Source organism: Camelus bactrianus, chromosome 2 (assembly GCF_048773025.1).
Source record: "Camelus bactrianus isolate YW-2024 breed Bactrian camel chromosome 2, ASM4877302v1, whole genome shotgun sequence".
Lineage (NCBI taxonomy): Eukaryota > Metazoa > Chordata > Mammalia > Artiodactyla > Camelidae > Camelus > Camelus bactrianus.
This window is the reverse complement of record NC_133540.1, coordinates 107,726,326-107,746,970: the sequence shown is the minus strand read 5'-3', so window position 1 is coordinate 107,746,970 and position 20,645 is coordinate 107,726,326. Positions and strand designations below refer to the sequence as shown.

The 20,645-nt window shown below is 31.6% G+C and overlaps 1 protein-coding gene across 5 annotated transcripts in view; it reads right to left on the bottom strand.

Annotated features, from left to right (window-relative positions):
* Nucleotides 1-20,645, bottom strand: part of PDS5A (PDS5 cohesin associated factor A) — a 117,820-nt gene that overhangs the window by 66,092 nt on the left and 31,083 nt on the right. For all 5 annotated transcript variants that reach the window (XM_074349073.1, XM_074349068.1, XM_074349074.1 and 2 more), the window contains exons 3-9: nt 14,036-14,239; nt 12,936-13,022; nt 12,301-12,398; nt 10,970-11,096; nt 8,378-8,458; nt 6,337-6,477; nt 2,161-2,276 (exon numbers count right to left, since the gene is read on the bottom strand). In XM_074349073.1, coding sequence (XP_074205174.1) covers nt 2,161-2,276; nt 6,337-6,477; nt 8,378-8,458; nt 10,970-11,096; nt 12,301-12,398; nt 12,936-13,022; nt 14,036-14,239 — 854 coding nt within the window. The remainder of the gene's footprint in view (nt 1-2,160; nt 2,277-6,336; nt 6,478-8,377; nt 8,459-10,969; nt 11,097-12,300; nt 12,399-12,935; nt 13,023-14,035; nt 14,240-20,645) is intronic.

Genomic DNA, 20,645 nt, shown 5'->3' with positions numbered 1-20,645 from the left:
TTCTTTTTTGGTGGTATCTTTGGCTGGTTTTGGTATCAGAGTGACGATGGTCTTACAGAATTAGTTTGGAAGCACTCCTTCCTCTGCAATTTTTTGGAACAGTTTGAGAAGGATAGGTATTAACTCTTCTTTAAATGTTTGGCAGAATTCACCCGTGAAGCCATCTGGTCCTGGACTCTTGTTTTTTGGGAGTTGTTTTATTACTGATTCAATTTCAGCACTGGTAATTCGTCTATTCATATTTCCTATTTGTTCCTGGTTCACTCTTAGGAGATTGTACATTTGTAGGGATTTGTCCATTACTTCTAGTTGTCCACTAAATTGGTATATAAATGAACATTTATAATGTGATTTTAAATAGCAAGAAATATTTCTATTTTTGAAGTGATATTATAAAATAATCAATTAAACTAATGTTATTTAATAAATGTATTAATCTATATGGCAGTCTACTTTCTTATCCAGAGATAACTTCAAATTTCAATAAAATTTCATTTATAATTTTCTAACTGCCAGAAAAAAATGAGAACATTACTATTCATGATCAAGTAAATTGCAAAGTATCAAAATACTTATTGCTAAATAATTAAGGAAAATAATACAGTATAACAGATACACTGGTAATATTTCCTTGTTTCTATGAATGAGAGACCCAGTATTAGGATAGCAGTGAATATAAAATTATGAATGTACGAAGCCTCTTATGATTGATTTTGTTGTTATAAATAACCTAGATGAAAAATGAACTCTTGCATTTTGGCTTAAATGTTTTTCTATAAACATTGATGTCAATCACTAGGGCAGAATCATTTGTCTATAACTGACAAATACAGTTGTTTCATTCCTTCTATTCTAAATTCTTATAAATTCAAGTTTAATTATTCAAATAATCAGTATATATACATATTAACATCTTCAAAATAGCCTGTTCTGAGCAAGTAACTTAAAACAGCATAATGTCAATGTCAAGGATTTCTCAGATTTGTTATATTTTAATATTTAACCCAGGTTATTGTAAGAATTATTATAGAGGGGAGGGTATAGCTCAGTGGTAGCGTGCTTGCTTAGCATCCACAAGGTCCTGGGTTCAATCCCCAGTACCTCCTCTAAAAATAAATAAATAAGTAAACCTAATTACCTTCCCCCACAAAAAATAAAAAATAAAATTAAAAATTAAAAAAAAGAATTATTATAGTGAATTTTCCTTAAGAAAAAATTTGAGCCCACCTTCTGAATGAGTTCAATTACACAATGATGAATTTCAAATGTTGTCCAGAATACTAATAGTAAAAACTGACTTTTCAATGAATGTCTGAAGTAAAGAAACATGTTAATGGAATTCAAGGGAGTAATTTAATAAGTTTCATAGATTTTTTTCAACCTTACCATCAAGTTGAATAGAACATAGTAATTCTAAGTGCTTGAGAAGGAACATTAAAAATGTTGATTGAGAACAACGATATTTTGGATGTGAGGGTGATCTGGCTGTGACATCTGTCACCCTATTGATCTCCAGAGTCGATTCAGCTGACCTGGCTGGCTAGGTGGATGTCCCCTTCCTCCCTCACCGCTCCATGTGCATCCCTCCCGAAGCTGTGAGCTTGGTCAAGAGGACAACCTTTCCCAGTAGAGGAGGACCGTTCTTCTCAGTCAAGGGTATATGAGGAGCTGCGCTCCCCTGCTAGAACCTCCAAACAAGCTCTCAAGAACAATATTTTCCATTTCAAAGTCACACAATAATATCAAGTTAGTTCCAAACACACATCATGCTATTAGATAAGCTAAACATCTAAAGGATAAGCACTACTAAGCGAATAAATTGCTGGACTGAAATATGGCATGGACTGGACCATGATGTCTTCAGTCTCATGATTTAAAAATCTTAAGACTGAAAATTCTCAGATGTTGCCTATCTCTTTATTCTAATGACATTATTTTAGCACACGCAAAAAAGATTAAAATGTGTTATGTGGGTAAATAATAATCTTTCTTCACAGAAATTGTCCTACAATTTATTCTTCAAGAAACACAGCAACACAGATACAAAAGAAACAAACATATCAATTAAAGTTTTGATATGTACAGTTTTAATCAAGTGTGCCATACTGACTGGCCTCCAACATTAAATGTTAGAATCCACATAACTGTATATTCTCTTACCGTCCAAGAAAACATTGCCACAGAGGACGATTCTGTGTTGCCAAATCAGAATCTTTAGAACCAAACAATTTAGCTAGAAGTCGAACAACAGCTAATCGCTCTTCTCCATCATTGCTCTAAGGGAAAAGACAAAATAAATAAAGCCTGAGGTTTATTCACCAGATTACAGAAAATAACAAAACATTCCTGGAGAAGCTACAATTTCACATTTCTTATGACAGTAACTTTAAAATATCATGTGCTCTCATTTAACATGCTTTAAGTTGATTTGATTCCATGTTAGATCATCTGGTTCTTTGCTCTTATTTCACACCCTCCCAACTGTTAATTTATGTCTACTTCATTGCTTGTTTGCAATCTATACAGACATTTTAGAAATATGAAGATCATCAATCAGTGCTAACACTCCCTAAGAGTCCTGGAAAAAATTCTGTGAAAGGAAGAGCTGCAAATAATTCCTGCCCTAATAAAGAAAGCTTTCTACAATCTGAACTCTAACATAAACCTATATCAATTCAGGTTTTGACATATGAGGTTTTAATCAAGGATCCCCTACTGACTGGGGAAGATGAGACTGAAGAAAGTCATGAATTTGCAAAACTCATTTTAATAGAAGAGCATGGGGGGGAGGGTATAGCTCAAGTGGTAGAGCACATGCTTAGCATGCACAGGGCCTGGGTTCAATTTCCACTACCTCCTCTAAAACATAAATAAACAAATAAGCCTAATTACCACCCCCCAAATAAGCAAAAATAAATTTAAAAAGAGCATGAATCTCAGGAGGATCTAAAAAGTCAGGTGTACTAAACACTACAAAAGAGCAAAACCTTAATTTTTTTGATAGAGGCCTCCTATTTTCTTATCCTGAATCAATACATGCTTGTGATGTCATGTCTTCATATGAATCAAGTTATTCTAAAACCATATGGTGCATGAAGCTTTTTAAAAATCACATATTCACCAGGAAAATAAAGGCAATAACTAAAAGCAATCGCTAAGTTTTTAACGTGTTCAAACACAATGTGTGTCTTAAGCAATACCAGAGCCGAATAAACAAATATTCATGGGGAAAGATAAATAGAAAAAGAAAAATAAATACTATGGGATAGAATCTTTTCTTTAAGACTGTCTTAACTCTCAGGGATAGGGTAGGGGCTTTGTGGGTAAAATATGTATACTTGTTAAACAGTAGTAAAAATGAAAATTCTATTAAGTTTTAACACTTATAACTACAAAAATGATTTTCTTTGACCAAGTTTTTCTCAAGTAACGTGACTACAATGCTGACTAGTGCTTTTTGGTAAGTCCAACTGACTAGCCAAATGATTTATTTTTTAAAAGAAAAATCAATCTATCACTTAAATGTCAAACACTAAAAAAAGTGAAAATTTTACTTTACTTGAAAGTGACTACTTTAGTAGCTTAGTGATCATTTCAAATGATGTAACATTTCATATCTATATAATCTAACTACTGAAATAAAACTAAATGAAAACTTAACCCTCTGCTTTTAAAATGTATTCCTTGAGTGAGGCTGGAATATTATTATAGTGATGGTAATTTTTTCTGATGCAAAAAATCATTCGGTGTCTCTGACGTACAGCTGTATTATTAATCTATCCTAAGGTGAAAATTATCTCATTAAGATATTACCTACCACAATGTTTGAATAGAAATATATATATATTTATCTTAATAATTAAAAGAATGGGCAAGAATTAGAAATTCTGCATTAATAATTTACCAGTGACTGTCTAACATAAATTCAAAGGCCACCTAGTTTTTAGTTTCCTTCAACCCTAACTGGAAAACATAACCAACTATGATATTGCTTCTAGTTACAAAGTAATTGACTCAGAACAATTCTCTGTAAAAATTGCAACCAATATAAGGCAATTATGACTGTTTTTTAATGTTTCAACTTGGGGAATAAATGTAAATGTTTGTCTCTTTGTCCCTGCTTACCACAAAAAAAGTCTTAAATGTAAAATCTGTCAAATTTCCTGATAACCACAGCCAAGGCTGCTAAGTAGCACAAATCTTAGCACAAATCCAGACCCCTTAAACATATGAGAATAACACACTGGACCTATGCAGTAGATACTGAATACAACTGCATGCAGTGGCCCATTATAAAGTAAAGTCAAATTGTTATTTTGAAGCATTTTCTCAAACATTTTTATTGTCCTCAGAAGACTATAACCTAAGATTCCTAAATATGAAGGTTGTAGCTATGCAATTCAGAGATATAACTACAGAAAATCGCCATAGCCATAAAAACTTCCTAGGCTATCTGCTTAGCACATATTGGTGACTTAAAAGCGGGCACCCAAGTAATATATAGATAGTATCTAAACTATTCTGAATCTTTCGTCGCTTGTGATGAGAAAAGTAACACTGGTACTCGCTAGGGTTGCAGTCAGAAAAATAACACAGGTGATGGCACCTGCTGTTAAGATGTAAATATTCTATTATTTAGACGCAGTACTTAGTATAAAGTTAAAAAAAGGTATGAATTTTTCTAAGAACATAGAAAAACATAAAAATCAATGGCCATGGGTTACATACATTGTACTAAAAGAGATTACATAGTTAGAAAGAACATTAACTGACTATGGTGTTAATTGTTTTTAAAAAGGAATTAAGAAATCTATGAAAAAAATCTTATTCATGTACCTTTAAAGTACACCTATGAAATCAAATTTTGTCAATGAAGAAGAGAAGGTGCAAGATATAGGAGTAATTGAGGACTACGGTAAACTAAAAACCTCATAATCCATTTAAGAAGCTGCTAATAAACACTCAGTTCCTGTCATGTAGAAATAAGGGCCTAATGGTAACAAATTATTTGATTTTTAAAAAAGAAAACACACATGTCTGGACTTTTAAACAAAATCTGATTTTAAAATTTATTCATTCATTCAACGTTAGCAACTTTTTAAAAATTGAAAATTCTTTATATGAGATTTTAAAGTAAAATTCATCATATAAAACTTATTTGGGGACTGGATTCAGCTCTTAGCAACCTCTGCTGTAGGTAAATGAACCTACAGAAGAATGGGGTATGAACAAACAATGTGGCTTAATTTCCTTCTATTTACATTAAGTCCACATATGGAAACCCAAAAGTCCAGTTCCTAATTCTTTCCAACCATCTATGATGGAAGTCTTTTTTAGGATTAAAGAAGTTTGACTTTCATATTCAAACTGTCTGAATAGACTTGGGAGAAAATATCTTAATGCCTTATATCTAGAAATAATTGGTATGGAAATACCTTTAAACTGTTGTTTAAATAAACTCAACATTAAAAAACAAAACAAACAAAACTTCATTCTCATGTAACATTTTCCATACAACAGAGTTTCTTAAAAGTCCACTAAAATGTCCTTTATACTATAACCGACAAATGCCTGACATGAAGACAAGAGGAACAATTTTTAATTGTCTATCCCTGTTGTAAGAGTCTGAAAATCAGAGTTCTAATCTCAAATCCGTTTTAACTGTGTAACTGGGCAAAACAGTTCATCCTAAATTTTTCATCTCAAAAATCTAAACTATAATGTTAGTCTTAATTATAACATAGTCTGATTTAAGGATATTAAAAAAAAACTTTCAAAAAGTCCTAAATATTAAGCAAATGTGTTATTTTCTGTGGTTCAACTGGGATAGAGGATCAAGTGTCAAGTTTTTCATATTTTTTGAGGAGTTATGAATTCCTTGTTTAGTTTGTTGTTTAAAAAAAAAATACACTCCTAGTCATAAAAGTAAAATTTGTCTTTGATCTATAGTATGAAAGGGTCATATAGTTGTAAGACCCTTTGAGCACTCAGTTTGAAATCTTTTGATGTTCTAAAACATTTATAATAATAAATACCATTTAATAATAACATGTATTATAAGTTTCTGGGATAATATCATCTTTCTAATTTATTATTTGTCACTGTGTTTATCAGATATCTAACAATGAGGTAAGTTACAATTCTGCAATGTAAATTCTCCTATCACTGAGATGAGAGACACCGTTTTACTTACATGATTAAAAAATGTATACCATAACTAAATATAAGAAGATAAAAATTGAACTCAGATTTTATCCTTTTATGTTAGAGAAAAACAATGTGATAAATATTTTTCTCTTAAATGTTAAAGAGCTTAAAAATTACAGGCAGTCTTACCTTCAGTTTGAATTCAAGCTGCGGCATGACAGATAATAATAAATGAGGGTCTATAGCAAAAAGTTCCTGTATCAGATCAAATACATGTTCTGACAAATCACTTACTGACGATCTTCCCAGCACCAGGACTTGATTGAAAAACTACAGCAAAAAAACAACAATAAAATATCCATTTCATTTAAAAACATGGACAGGTTTTTTAATAAACATGTGAAAAGAAAACTATATAACTGGGCATAACATATGCAAGTGAAGGGGATGAAACGGAACATGTTTTGATTATTGATACTAATTGAGTGATATTTGATTACTAATGATAGGATAGTCACCAAACTAGAAGAAATAAACTTCTAAATATGATCAAGTTATAAATTTTACAAGAAAAAGACAAAGTAATCGAGTTGTTAACTTTCTTTAAAGTTAGGATGAAAGTTCTAGGAATCTTAATGCTCATTAGACAGTTATATAATTCTATTATAGAGAATTTTATAGAGACATTTCCTTATAACAGAGAAAAATATAAAGTCTCAATCTTCTGGGTTTTTTTAAAATTTAAGTCTGGCTAATCTCTCCATTAGTTTAGTAATAAATAGTACTTAAATGTGGGTCATGAGTTTTTTTGAATATCCAGAAAGTCAAAAACATTTTGACTCAGAGGACAATGAGAAGGACAATGTGATGTACAAAGGTTGATAATTTAAAAGAATTCTAGGAAGAAACAAAGAAAATAGAATACCAAGAGCATAAATTAAAAGACACCTCCAGTCCTGCCAACACATATAAACTTAGAAAAAATATTAAATGTAAAAATGCTAAAGAGGCAGTTGCATGCAACTGATACGAGCATATATTTTTGGTAGTGTCATCAAATGATATATTTATATTGAAAAGCAACATACATTAAGAGTTAGAAAATATTCATATTTACTATGCAGACTTTGAAAAGAATAAGGAAAATAGTTTTAAAATTAAAATACATATACATACACAAATAAGCACAGAACACTAATTCTGGAAGAATATGTGAAAATCTATTGGTGAAGGCTATTTCTGAGAATTAAGAATAAGGTATTCGGGGTTGAAGAGAGACAATTTTCACTGTATATTCTTTTGTACCATTTAAGAAAACATTTTAAAACTATGTTTAAGGATTAATTTAGTTATGTAAATAACACTAATAATTCATACCATTTAAATTAATATATTCTCCCTTGGGCTTTTATATGTAGAAAATAATTCAAAAATAGATAAATGCTACATTCACAAAGATAGCTACTAAAGGAAAACGCTGAAAAAAATCTAAATGCAAGGCAACAGGGAAATGATTAGGTAAATTATGTCAATTCAAAGGAATATTTACAGTCATTCATATCATAAATAAAAAGATAATGCCAAAATAAGGAAATATGTATGTAAATAAAGATAATTCAAAATTTTATATAGAGTATGCAAAAATAAAAAGTACGAGTGTGAGCAAATGTTCAACAATGGAACTGCTACATTAAAGCAACAGAATTATAAATTTTTTTGCTCCTAATTACTGATTTTTTTAGTTAAAAAAAGAGAAAAGAAAAAAGAACTTCTATTTAATAAATTTAAAAAAAACTTTTATTACTGTATAACAACTATTTAAGAGGGAGAAACAAAAAGGTTCAGAAGAATGACCTAGAGACTTGAAGAGGAAAGTATATAGACAAACAGACAGCCACAGATATAGATAAAGGGAGAAAGCGAAAGAGATCAGCCTACCCAGCAGATAAAAAGATAAAGATAAATACAAAGGCAGTAGTGGGAGTTGTAGATAAGTTTTCATAAAAATAACCTCTCCATCTTGTGCCATTTAAAAATAATGTCAATATAAGTTTATAAAGTTATGCTGCACTTGGTCACATTTGGATATATTAGTTCTTTTGTATATTTCTTCTAAACAGATCAAACTGTTTATAGGCTAAATAAGCCTTCATGTGAATGGTTCTATAAAATTAGTACAATGGACTAAGAACTACAGATTTATGGGGTAAATATAGGCAGAAATACATACATTGGCAATGCATGCCTCAATAGTCTGAACTGTCCTTTTCAATAGGACTTTGGCGAGGTCGAAGGACTGTTTATTTAAGTTCTGAAACAATAAAAAACATGCACAGTTACAAATGAATTAGTGAATTTATGAGACAGCATCATTAGAATAGAATACCAAATTCTTCAAATCCACAGAATATGAAGCAAAAAACCCCACAAAAAAACCAAAAAAGCCCCACCAAAACGAAAAAAACACCCTGAACCTCATTTTTCACCCAATATCCTCTAGTCAACTGGTTCTAAATGCAGAAGTTGCAAACCACACAACCATAAATCAAAAACTAAAATACATCAGATAATTAGCCAAAAGCCCAACCCTATATTAAGTTTAATTATACTAAACTCAAAATGGCCCTAAAACTTTTTGGTTTTGTTTAACCAACTTGAACTGGCAATTACACCCATGTATCCTAAACAAATACACAAACACACCCCTTTCTAATCTACTATCCTCATATTTCACTGTCTAATCAACGTGCGTTCTGAGGAAGAATAGACATGTAAAGTGTTTCAAGGAGAATTCTCAATTATATTTTTGAAACTCAAAAATTCTCAATCAGTTATATTTATATTTATGAATACTATGTTTGTTTCTCAAGATCCCCAATCATGGTAAAAAATTAAAAGGATTAAGGAAGGTTGTAGAAAAGATATATATTTAATTAAAAAAAACTTACTGAAAATGTAATTCTTGTTTTGAAGAGTACCTATTAATACCTCTGCACTTATTCCCCAAAAAGTCAAGAATATTGTATACTCTAGGTTAGTAGTCAGCAAATTTTTTATGCAAACAGCCAGACAGTAAATATTTTAGGCTCTATTAGCCATATGGTCACTGCTGCAACTCCATAACTGCTACTGTAGTGGGAAAGCAGCCATAGACAAAATGAAAATGGCTGTGTTCAAATAAGACTTTACAAAAAACAGACAGTGGGCTAGACTTGGTCTACAAGCCATATCTTTCTGACACTTGCCCCAAGTTTTTATTTCATTGGTAAGAGGACAAAATTAGCTCAAAACTAAGGTAACCTTGGAGGAAAGAAATAAGTGAGGGAGATTAAGAGATACAAACTTCCACTTATAAAATAAATGAGTCACAGATATGAAATGCACAGAATGGAGAATATAGTCAGTAACTATGTAATATCTATGTATGCTGACATACTGTAAGTAAAGTGACTTGGGCGATCATTTTGAAATGTATATAAATATTGTGTAAAAGGAACTAATTTAATGTTATGTAGGTCAATTATAATTCAAAAACAAATACAGAAAAAGAGATCAGATTTGTAGTTATCAGAGATCAGAGGTGGAGGGGGATGAGGGCATTGAATGAAGACAGTCAAAAGGTACTTCTAATCATAAGTAAGTACTAGGGATGAAATGTACAACATGATAAATATAATTAACACTGCTGTGTGTTATACATGAAATTTGTTGAGTAAATCCTAAGATTTATCTCATCACAAGAAAAAAATTTTTTCCATTTCTTTAATTTTGTACCTATGAGATGAAGACTGTTCACTAAACTTATGTGATAAATCATTTCATAATGTATGTAAACCAAATCATTATGCTGTATACCTTAAATTTATACAGTGCTATTTGTTAATTATATATCAACACTGGAAGAAAAAAATTAAGGCAACCTTTCTACTTCCTAAAAAAGAGTATTTCCTACTAACTAGAATACAAACACCAAATACACTATTAATTCCTCATAAAGTTTTTCTCTCTTATATTGCCTGACATATACTCCCCCTTTGCCATACTCTCAACATTTTGACCAATTATAGACTCACTTGAATTAATGTTAACAATAAACAGAGTCAGAAGAATTCATAAGTGATTAAATCTTATCATGAATAAGTATAATTAGATACATGTCCATCGAACATCAATAGGTCACTGAACAATTAAGAGGAAAGGAGCAGGAGGATAAAGATCAACAGTCAGATAGGCCTGAGTCCACCCCAGGGGTGGGGAGCTAAGTCCTTCAGTTCTTAGGAGAAGCTAGCAGAGAGAAACAGAAAAAGGAAATGGAGAGGAATATACAGCTCTGAATCTCCCTTTCCCCCTTAATACTAACCATTTAGTTTTGCCCAAATCTTTCTCTGAAAATGTCTAAGAAAAATGCAGAACAAGGGTTCTGAGAAGAAATACAAATTCCTACCCTTCCCATCCACATTACAAAGGAGGAAACACATTTCCTTTTCAAAAAAACAAAAACAAAAACAAAACCCTAACCAAGACAGTACCCCAACCCCTTGTAATTCCTAGATTAGATAGGAGTGGTCAATTTGAAACATTTTTAGTTTTCCAAAAAACAGGCAACGCGTAACTGAATGAAAATTTTTCCGCAATATGTTAATCAACATATCTTCTAAAAACAACAGTAGCTATAAGACTGATGTGTGTTACTCTACCTGCTGAAGAATAATAGTGGGAATACCAATTACCTGGGATTGCAAATAGTAAAAAAACAATTATTTTTCATATGTGTAGCACTACTATAAAATATTAACCTTTAATATCACCATATTATACATACCTTATGTGCAGGAATGAGGTTAATAAGAATGGAGTCCAGTAATTCTTGAGTAACTCCATCACCTTCCATGATGATAGAACTCATCAAGTCTAGCATGTGCATTTGTACCTTCTTATTGTGGCTATTGCTTAAAAAAAAAGGCAACAAGAAGAAAAAAAAATTAAGGCTTACCAAAGAAAAACTTCCTAGTTTAAAACAACTATCCCAAATGTAAAAGGATATTCAATTAAGATACATTATATAGAGAGGAAGAAAGACTAAAAATGACAAAAACTTATCACTAGAAACAACACAAGCCAGAAAAAGATGGAGGAACATCTTTAAAAAGTACTGACAGAGAAAAAAAGAAAGAAAAGAGCCTATTAGCCTAGAATTCATACCATGAAAATAACTTTCAAAAATGAAGATGAGATAAAGATTTTTTTCAGACATGTAAAAACTGAAAGAATTCTATCAGCAATAGACCTGAACTACAGGAAATGTTAGAGAAAGACCTTCAGATTAAAGCAAAATAACACCAAATAAAAATCTGCGTATATGCAAAGGAATGAAGAACACCAGATATATGGTAAATGTGTTAGTAAATACAAATCAATAAACTCCTCTTTCAAAAGGCAAGCTCTTTATTTACTGATACCTCATTGTGAATTAGTTTAAGCAATTAGGTCAACAATAAAGGTAATCAGGTCAACAATACACTTACATTTTTTAGATTCAGGAAATAAAAATATTAATATGATCAAAGAAAGATGTGTGTATGTTTAAGTAATAGAGTAAAGAAGTATAACTGCAGTGTGAAAGGTGGACAAAGTTTTGGCCCCTATGTTGGATACATCCTGCAGAAAAGTGTGACTATTCAGGGCTCTCCTGTTCAGCAATTTGTCCTTGGGCAAGCCACCACACTCCTTCTCTGTGCGTGAGTTTCCCTATTTCTATAAGTAAAGAGCAATGCTTATTTATTTATTTTTTTAAGCTCTAAAATGAGAAGGTATCAAAATTAGTGTGATTAACCACTGAGCTATTATGCATCCCAGCACTCACTAATGGCACTTATTATTTCCACCTCATAATTTAGTACTTCATTATATAAGGTCTCATACCATTTGTTTTACAAGAGTCAGCCAATATAATTGATTTCACAATTGAAAATGGTAGTATAAGGACAAAAGCAGTTTTCAGCAACAAAACTTTTATTTTTCTCTTCATGTTTCTTCTGAGGAAAACATTTTCTTTTAACTCTAAAAGATCTTAGTGTACATGCATAGTACATGATACTTCAATATGCACAGCAAGAAAAAGAAACAAACAAAAATGCTTTAAAAATAACTTACTTGATCACTGAGAAGAGAGTCCTAAAAAGCTGAATAAAAATTTCATTGCAATCTTCCAATTCAAAGCAGATGTTATATGACTTAACCCAAGCTAAATTCTTAAATAAATAAATAGAAATTATTACATATACACGAAAGTTATACAAAGCAAACTCATTAAAAATTTTAATTTTTAGAATTATAAATCTATATCAAAGCTTAAAAAGGCTCAACATATAAAATTACAATTGTTTAAATAGTCGTGTACTCTGACCTTCAAAAAGAGATGTATCTGTTGGCATTAACCTTCTCTAATTGAAAAACACCGAATTGTTAAAGGTTGGTAAGACACATACATACAAAACATATGGAGCAGTGAAATTTAATTCAACTTAATCTCTCTGGGGATTAGAAAAGAATAAAAACAGAAAGATGAGAACAAAGTTTCATATACTGTAACAGTTTTTCCAGTGGACTATGCTTTCTCTTTTTAGGACAGGAGGAACAACGACAAAAAGATTGTAAATGATTATTTTCTCTAGTGGCTTCTTATAAAGCAAACAAACAAATAAGATTCATTTTACATTATAAAGTTACTATAAAGAATTTTCTACTACATAAAATAGTGTGATATTTATTAAATTAAATGTTTTTACCTCTAATAAATAAAAGTATCTATTAAACTGTGGGCTCTTTGTATCCTCCAAACCTTTTAATTGTCTGGTGATAAACAAAAATATGTCCTGTTTAAAAAAAAAAGACAAAATATATTAATTTAGACACAAATACTTATTATTTTCACAGTACACTAACAGACTGTATATATACATATATATGTATATATATACAATATATATGTATAACAAACTCCAATAAAAGAAAATTCTCCGTTAGCTAAATGACTTGGGACTAGCCTAGTCCATTATTCAAAATATCTAGAAAAGAGCAAATCACATAAAATTACATTCCTTAGAAACAAAAATAAAGATTATTACTGCCACAAATCTTTAGGCTTTCTCATTCTGAGAGAACCATACATTCTACATCTTGTTACCCTTTCTAGTACAGAACTTTCAGTTTAAATCACTATCTTCATCTTGTGTCATGGCAATTATCTTCAGTTTAAGGACCTGGATATGATTCTTTTCATTACCATTTCCTACACATAAATAATTTTCAGCACCTAGTTTTGAGTTTGATACGTGACTACAAAGTTGTGTGGAACAAAAGCAATATGATAAAGTGGTCTAAGTGTGCTTTTCACAATAGTGCTCCATTTCTAAATAAATTTTTTTAGAAGTTTTAACCCAAAATAATATCAATATGGAATAAAGTGATTTTAGGACTATTTAAAAGAAAGCAGTCCAAAGGATTAAAATTGCCAAGAATAAAAGTATTCAAAATATAAAATCAGCTCAAGAGATCAATTCAAAAGAGGAATTCCTAAAACATTTCAAACAAAGGCAGAACCACCAAGATGAGCATATAGTTTTACGTGTAGAATAACTTGGAGAAGAAAACAGTCATTGGATTATGAAAATTGTTATACTGTTGTTTTAAAAAGTGCCATTCATGCACAATGCCCATCAATTCAGCCATTTGGGCTGTGAGACAGGTTATCCTGAAGGTTAGAATAAATAATTTGTTTTAGAACTTATTATCTTCTTATGATAAGATGATTGATGTGAAACCTGTGTTCCTAAGGGTAGTAAGCTAAACTATAAAAGTAAATCAATTCTATAAAGATTGTATTTACCTTAAGTTTATCGTGGGAAGTATATGGAGCTTCTGGGGCATAGATTCTAAAGATGTCAGCCAAACAACATGCTACAAGGAGACGCACATCTTTATTGGGATTCCTGAGAAAAAATTCAGATGCTAGATGCAAGGCTAGTGGGAGATACTGCTGTTTTTCATCTTCTGAGTCCTGATCCATATCCATAAAAGTTTTTACTACCATCTGCAAAAATGTGTAAAAGGAAAATATAATCAACTCCTGATATTTAGAAACCAGAAGGAGAGATATATAATTTCATATATATATCTCATCTCCATTACAACACAAACTAGCAATCAGTTACTATCAGAGGATTCACAATTAATTTTCATAAATCTTCATTTAAGAATCTGACTAAAGTGAGGGAGGGTATATATAGCTCAAGCGGTAGAGTGCATGTTTAGCATACAGGAAGTCCTGGGTTCAATCCCCAGTACCTCCTCTAAAAATTAAAACAAAACAAAAGAAAACACTTAATTACCTCTCCTCCCAGAAAAAGAATTTGAGTAAAGCGGGGAGGCTATAGCTCAGTGGTAGAGTGTGTGCTTAGCATGTAGGAGATACTAGGTTCGATCGCCAGTGCCTCCATTAAAAAAATAAATAAATAAACCTAATTACCTCCTCCACAAAACAAAACAAAACAAAACAAAACAAAACAAAACAAAACAATTTGAGTAAAGACTACAAGCATGGACAAGTATCAATTTCTGGATTACTCATAAATATATTGTCTGCACTGTTCCAGATTTATGAAAAACTTAATCTCATTATTAATTTTATATCTAGCCCAAGGAAAAAAGTTCTTGGCTTCATGTGCACAACCAAACTCATCTGATATTTTGCACTATCATCAATAATGCTTCTTTTATACAGTATGACTGTAAATCACTATCCCTTATGGGCATAAATACAAACATCAGGAATGACATCTTAAAAAACAAAATTTGGTGTTTTTGTTATAAATGGCTTTGTACCCATATATAGCCTGGAGGTGGGGAGAGAGGAAGGAGCAGTAAAAGTGGAAACTGCCGACATCTGGAGAATACAGGAGTTCTCTGTATTATTCTTGCAACTTTTCTCAATCTGAAATTATATATCAAAATAAAAAGTCAAAATTAAAAAAGAATATATTAACCATATAATATGGGGCAAACATACATATATTAATAATTGAAATGAAAGCTCACCAAACAGGACTTGTCTTTTCAAAAAAAGTTTTATCAAATGAAGTTCAAAACTAATTGGGGGAGGGGAGGATGTATTTTTCTTTTGCTGATTTTAATGGAACACATTTATCTGCATCATTAGCTTGATATATAGATGTTAATGGTACGGAAATAAAATCGTATTTATAAAGTATTCTAATTCTACTTTAAAAACTTTTAACAGAAGTGCATAAGAGACAGTGATTTACAGTCATCCACATCTGTGTTGTTTTTCCTAGGATAAGCCACTCGTACTACACTAGTCTATATTTTATGACAATGTGTGTGATGCATTCCTTTCTGAAAGTTTCTGAATTCCTTTCTGAATCCTATACAATTCCTAAGGACCAGATGTTCTTTTTAAATTATTACTTTTTACCACACTAGTATTACTTCACCCAGAGCTTTATTTCTTTTAATATGTTTTATGTTTATTCCACTTGATTGAAACATTAATTAACATGTAGCTGAGAAAAATTGTTCCCCAGTTTTAGAAGATGTTTCTTTCACCTTACTTTTGTCAGAAAAAGAATTTTTATCTGTTTTGTTAACAGCTGTATCCTCAATGATTAGAACAGGACAAACACAAAGTAACCATGCAAACTTTTTTTTTTGGAAAGAACATTAAAATTAATAAAAATCTACTTTGATAATATACATTATATATATTTTTAAAAATTGACCCATATGTCCCTACCATTCTGGCAAAAAATTTCATCAGTTCTAGATAATCAACGAGTACATAACTTCTGTTGGGTAGAAATTTATTTAGAATATTTAAGTAAATATATTCTGAAACATGGGTCTATAGCAGAGGACACAACTCGAAGGGAGGGACAGGGAAATAATGATCGGGGAGAAATGAAGAGTAGTCATGCCTCATCCAAAGAGAGAGCTGGCTTCAACTAATTGTTGCCAGATGACAATGCAGATTTAGTACTGCAACATCACTGTTGATCAGGACACAATAAAATTTTAAGTGAAACTATCTGATTTGAGAATTTCAGCAACTCCAAAAAGTTCATACTATTGTGAGGGACAAGCAAAACATATCTGTGCAGTCCTCAAATCAACAATTTGCAAATTCTTAGACACATTTCAAAGGAAAAATGTCAGCATAGCCATCATTTCAGGTAGTGGAATTATTCTGAAAAGCTGTTTCCCCACTTCTTTTGTACTTAAATAGAAATACAAGTTTTAACTAGGTAAAAAAATTATGAAGAAAATGTCCAATAAACTGAACATCATTAAAATCTAGAAGGCCTTCAAAATGTTAATGAAGATTTTACAGTATACATTCCTCAAACATACTACAGAAAATATCATTTAATTAAAGTTTTCCACACTAAAAAGTAATGATAAAGACAGACTTTAGAACCTGCAAAAAAATTAATTCCCAGTGGAATAAAAGTCAAAATTTGAAAGGGACATCTAAGAAACTTTTAAAAAATAAAGAGAATATCTTTATGATGTGGAGTAGGAAGAATTTCTTAAATCAAGACACAAAAGCACTAACTATAGATTGATCCTTTCTGGAAAATTAAAATTAATGTGCGTTCATCAAAAGATACACTAAAATTTTTTAAAGCCATGCCAGTGAGGCTCACAGTGAAATAGAATGTGACAATGAATGTATGTATGTTCATGTACAGCTGAAAAATTGTGCTCCACACTGGAATTTGACACAACAGTGTAAAATGACTATAACTCAATAAAAAAAAGTTAAAAAAAAAAAAAGCCATGCCAGTGAATGAGAGCCAATGAATATTTGGTACAGGCATAACCAATAAAGAATCTATCTAGTATATATAAAGAACTCCTAGAATTCAATAAGAAAAACTCTATTGTAAAAGTGATACATGACTTGCTAGACTAAGCACTTTTTGAAAGAAACTCGAATAGTCAATATAGTGGAGGACGAAATCTCTTTGGTGGTCAAGGAAATGTAAAGTAGAACATTGGTAAGAGAACTGGTATCTTAATAATACTGAATTCTCTGATCCATGAATATGGTATATGTCTCCACTGATTTAGGTTTTTCTCTTCTAGACTGACTGAATACTAGGACAAGCATTGCATCTTTCTGGAAGGATGCTCTCTATGTTCCCACACGTGGTTTGCACACTTCTACCACAATGCTTATCTTGCTACACTCTGCTTTCTTATTTATCGTCTCTGCTACGGCCGCAGCTGCACCTTGTTTATTTTTGTATTTTCAGCACAAAGAGTTGGGTTTGGCATACACATAATAAAAGTTTGTTGAGTGGTGAAAAAAATGGGGAAAATTTTCCAGCATTGTTTTGTAGTTTTCAATGTACTGGTCTTGTATATTTTTTTTACTCCATTTTACCTATTTGGATGCTACTGTGAATTAAAAAAAAAAAAATCCTTTTTCCACTTCTTGTTGGTTCCTAATACACAGATGCAGAATTTTTACATACTGAGCCCGTTACATTGCTACACAGCTTTATTAGTTCTTGTAGCTGGTTTATGCATTTCTCAAAATTTTCTATAAGCACAGTATCATTTGCAAATAAGGACAGTTTTATTTGTTTTTTCTAATCTGTGTGACAATTTCTCTTCCTTACTGTACTAGCAAAGCTATCACAAAAGTGAGAGCAGACAGTTCTGTCCCTTTTGAGATCTTAGGAAGCATTTGGTCTTTCACCAGTAAGTATTATGTTAAATGGGGTTTTCTGTAGATGCCTTTTTATCAGGTTGAGAAAGTTTTATCTCCTATCCCTAATGTGCTGTTAGTTTTCTACTGAAATAATCTGGTTTTCTCAATTTATGCTGGTGTTAAGATGTTGACATAAATTGATTAATTTTCAAATACTAAACCAAATATGCACTCCTGGAACAAACCTGACATGGTAGTCACTGGGGGTCACTGTGTTTTATGTATAGTTCTCCCTTCTCTCTTCTATTTTTGGCTTGTTTTTGTTTGGCTGGCTGGATCTGCTGTGCTAATACTTTGTTGTTCAGTAAGTCTCTTGGTCTGTAGATTGCTTACAATGTGTGTTTTGTTTTGGTATCAAGATAATACTATAAAGTGAGCTGGAAGTGTTCACTCTTCCTATTTTCTCAGTTTGTGTAGGACTAATACAACCTTTTCCTTAAGTGTTTAATAGAATTCATCAATGAAGTCACTTGGGTCTTTATTTGTGGGAAAGTTTTTAGCTGCAAATCCAGCTTTTAAAATCATTATAAGGCTATCAGACTTTCTATTTTATCCTAGGTCAGTTTGGTAATTTGCATTTTTCCAGGAATGTATCTATTTCATTTAGGATATTGAATTTACTGGCATAAGCTTGCTTATAATATGCTTTTATTATCCTTTTAATGTCTATAAAATCTGTACTAATGTCTCTTCTCTTTTTTTAACTGATGTTGCTAATTTATGTATTCTTTTTCTTGATTGTTCTATCGCAGTGGTCTCAAAGAGGAATGAATTTGCCACCCACCACTAGGGGATACCTGATGATGTCTAGAGACATTCTTAGTTGTCACAACTGGGAGAAGGGGTTCTATGAGCATCTAGGCAGTAGAGACCAGGGATGTAGCTAAACATCATACAATATATAGGACAGCTCCCTACACCAATTACCAGGCTGAAGTAGTCAACAGAGCCAGTGATAAGAAACTTGATCTAACAAGGGTTTTGCCAATTTTATTCTTTTCAAAGAACCAACTTTTGGCATAACCAGTTTCTCTATTGTTCATGCATTTCCTATATGATTGATTTCTATTATCTGTAATATGTCCTGCTTTTGACTTTCTTTTAGGTTTAATCTGTTCTTTTTCTAGGTTCTGAGGGTAGGAGCTTATCAATGATTCTAGACAATTCTAACGTAAACATCTGAAAGCTTATCAAAATAAATTTCTCAATAAGCACTGCTGTGAATTTTGATATATTCACTAAGTTCAAAATATTTTCTAATTTTCCTTGTAATTTCTTCCTTTATTCATGTGTGACTTAAAATATACTGTTTAATTTCTATATGGGGTATTTTCTAGACACCTTTTATTAATTTCTCATTTAACTCCCTGTGATCATACTACCTCTGTATGTATTGAGATTTGTTTAGTGGCCCACCATATGGTCTATCTATCTTGGTGAATGATTCATGTACACTTAAAAAGAATATGTATTTCTGCTACTGTTTAACAGAATGTCAGTTAGGTCAAGTGCACTGGTACATTAACTCTTCTATGATCCTACTGATTTCTGCCTACTTGTTCAATCAATCACTGACAGAGAAGTGTTGAAAGTTCTATGTATAATTGTGCATTTTAAAAACTTCTCAGCTATGTACAATTGTGCATTTTTTAAATTTCTCAGCTATGTGGAAGCTGTTATTAGGTACATATTGCTATATTTTCTTAACGCAGTGATCTCTTTATCTTTATGAAATATCTTGTTCTAAAGTCCACTTTGAAGTACTGCCACTAGAATTTGTGATTTGCATTAGCATGGTATATCTTCTTCTAATCCTTTTATTTTTTTCTGAAGAACAGGATTACTGAAGTATAAATTACCTAAAACTCACTTCTTAGTGTCCTATTCTATGAATTTTGACAAATACACAGTTGCATAAAAATCCCCACAATCAAGACACAGACTATTTCTGTAACACTAAAAAGTTGCCTTGTGTCTCTTTGAAGTCAATTTTCAACTTCTTCCTTACCCCCTGGCAACTCCAGATCTGTGCTATTTTTATAGTTTTGCTTTTTCCAGAATGTCACATAAGTGGAATTACATAGTACATTGCTCTTTGGATCTAGCCACATTCACTAAGCATAAGGCATCTGAGATACATGCACTTTGCATATATTAGTAATTCATTAGTAATTCATCCATTCATTTTTTTTTTTTAAATAGATGGAAAGTGTTTTCTTTCTTTTTTGCCCTGCCTTTTCACAAAAACTAAGTCGTCTACCATAGTGAGTGTTTGGAGTTGGGTCACAGAAATCATTAGCACTAGAATTTGGGGAAGGTGATATTCACCAGTGATCCCACAAGACAGGTCACCTATAAGTGCCACAGATTTGTGCCCTGGTTTATTTTAATTTAATTTAATTTAATTTAATTTTTTTTTACAGCATAGTGGTTAGTTTATTGTTTACAAGTTTTTAAAGATTTTTTTATTGAGTTACAGTCAGTTTACAATGTTGTGTCAATTTCCAGTGTTGAGCACAATTTTTCAGTTATACATGAACATACATATATTCACTGTTGCATTCTTTTTCACTGTGAGCTACCACAAGATCTTGTATATATGTCCCTGTGCTATACAGTATAATTTTGTTTATCTATTCTACATATGCCTGTTGGTATCTACAAATTTCGAACTCCCAGTCTGTCCCTTCCTGCCCCCTGCCCC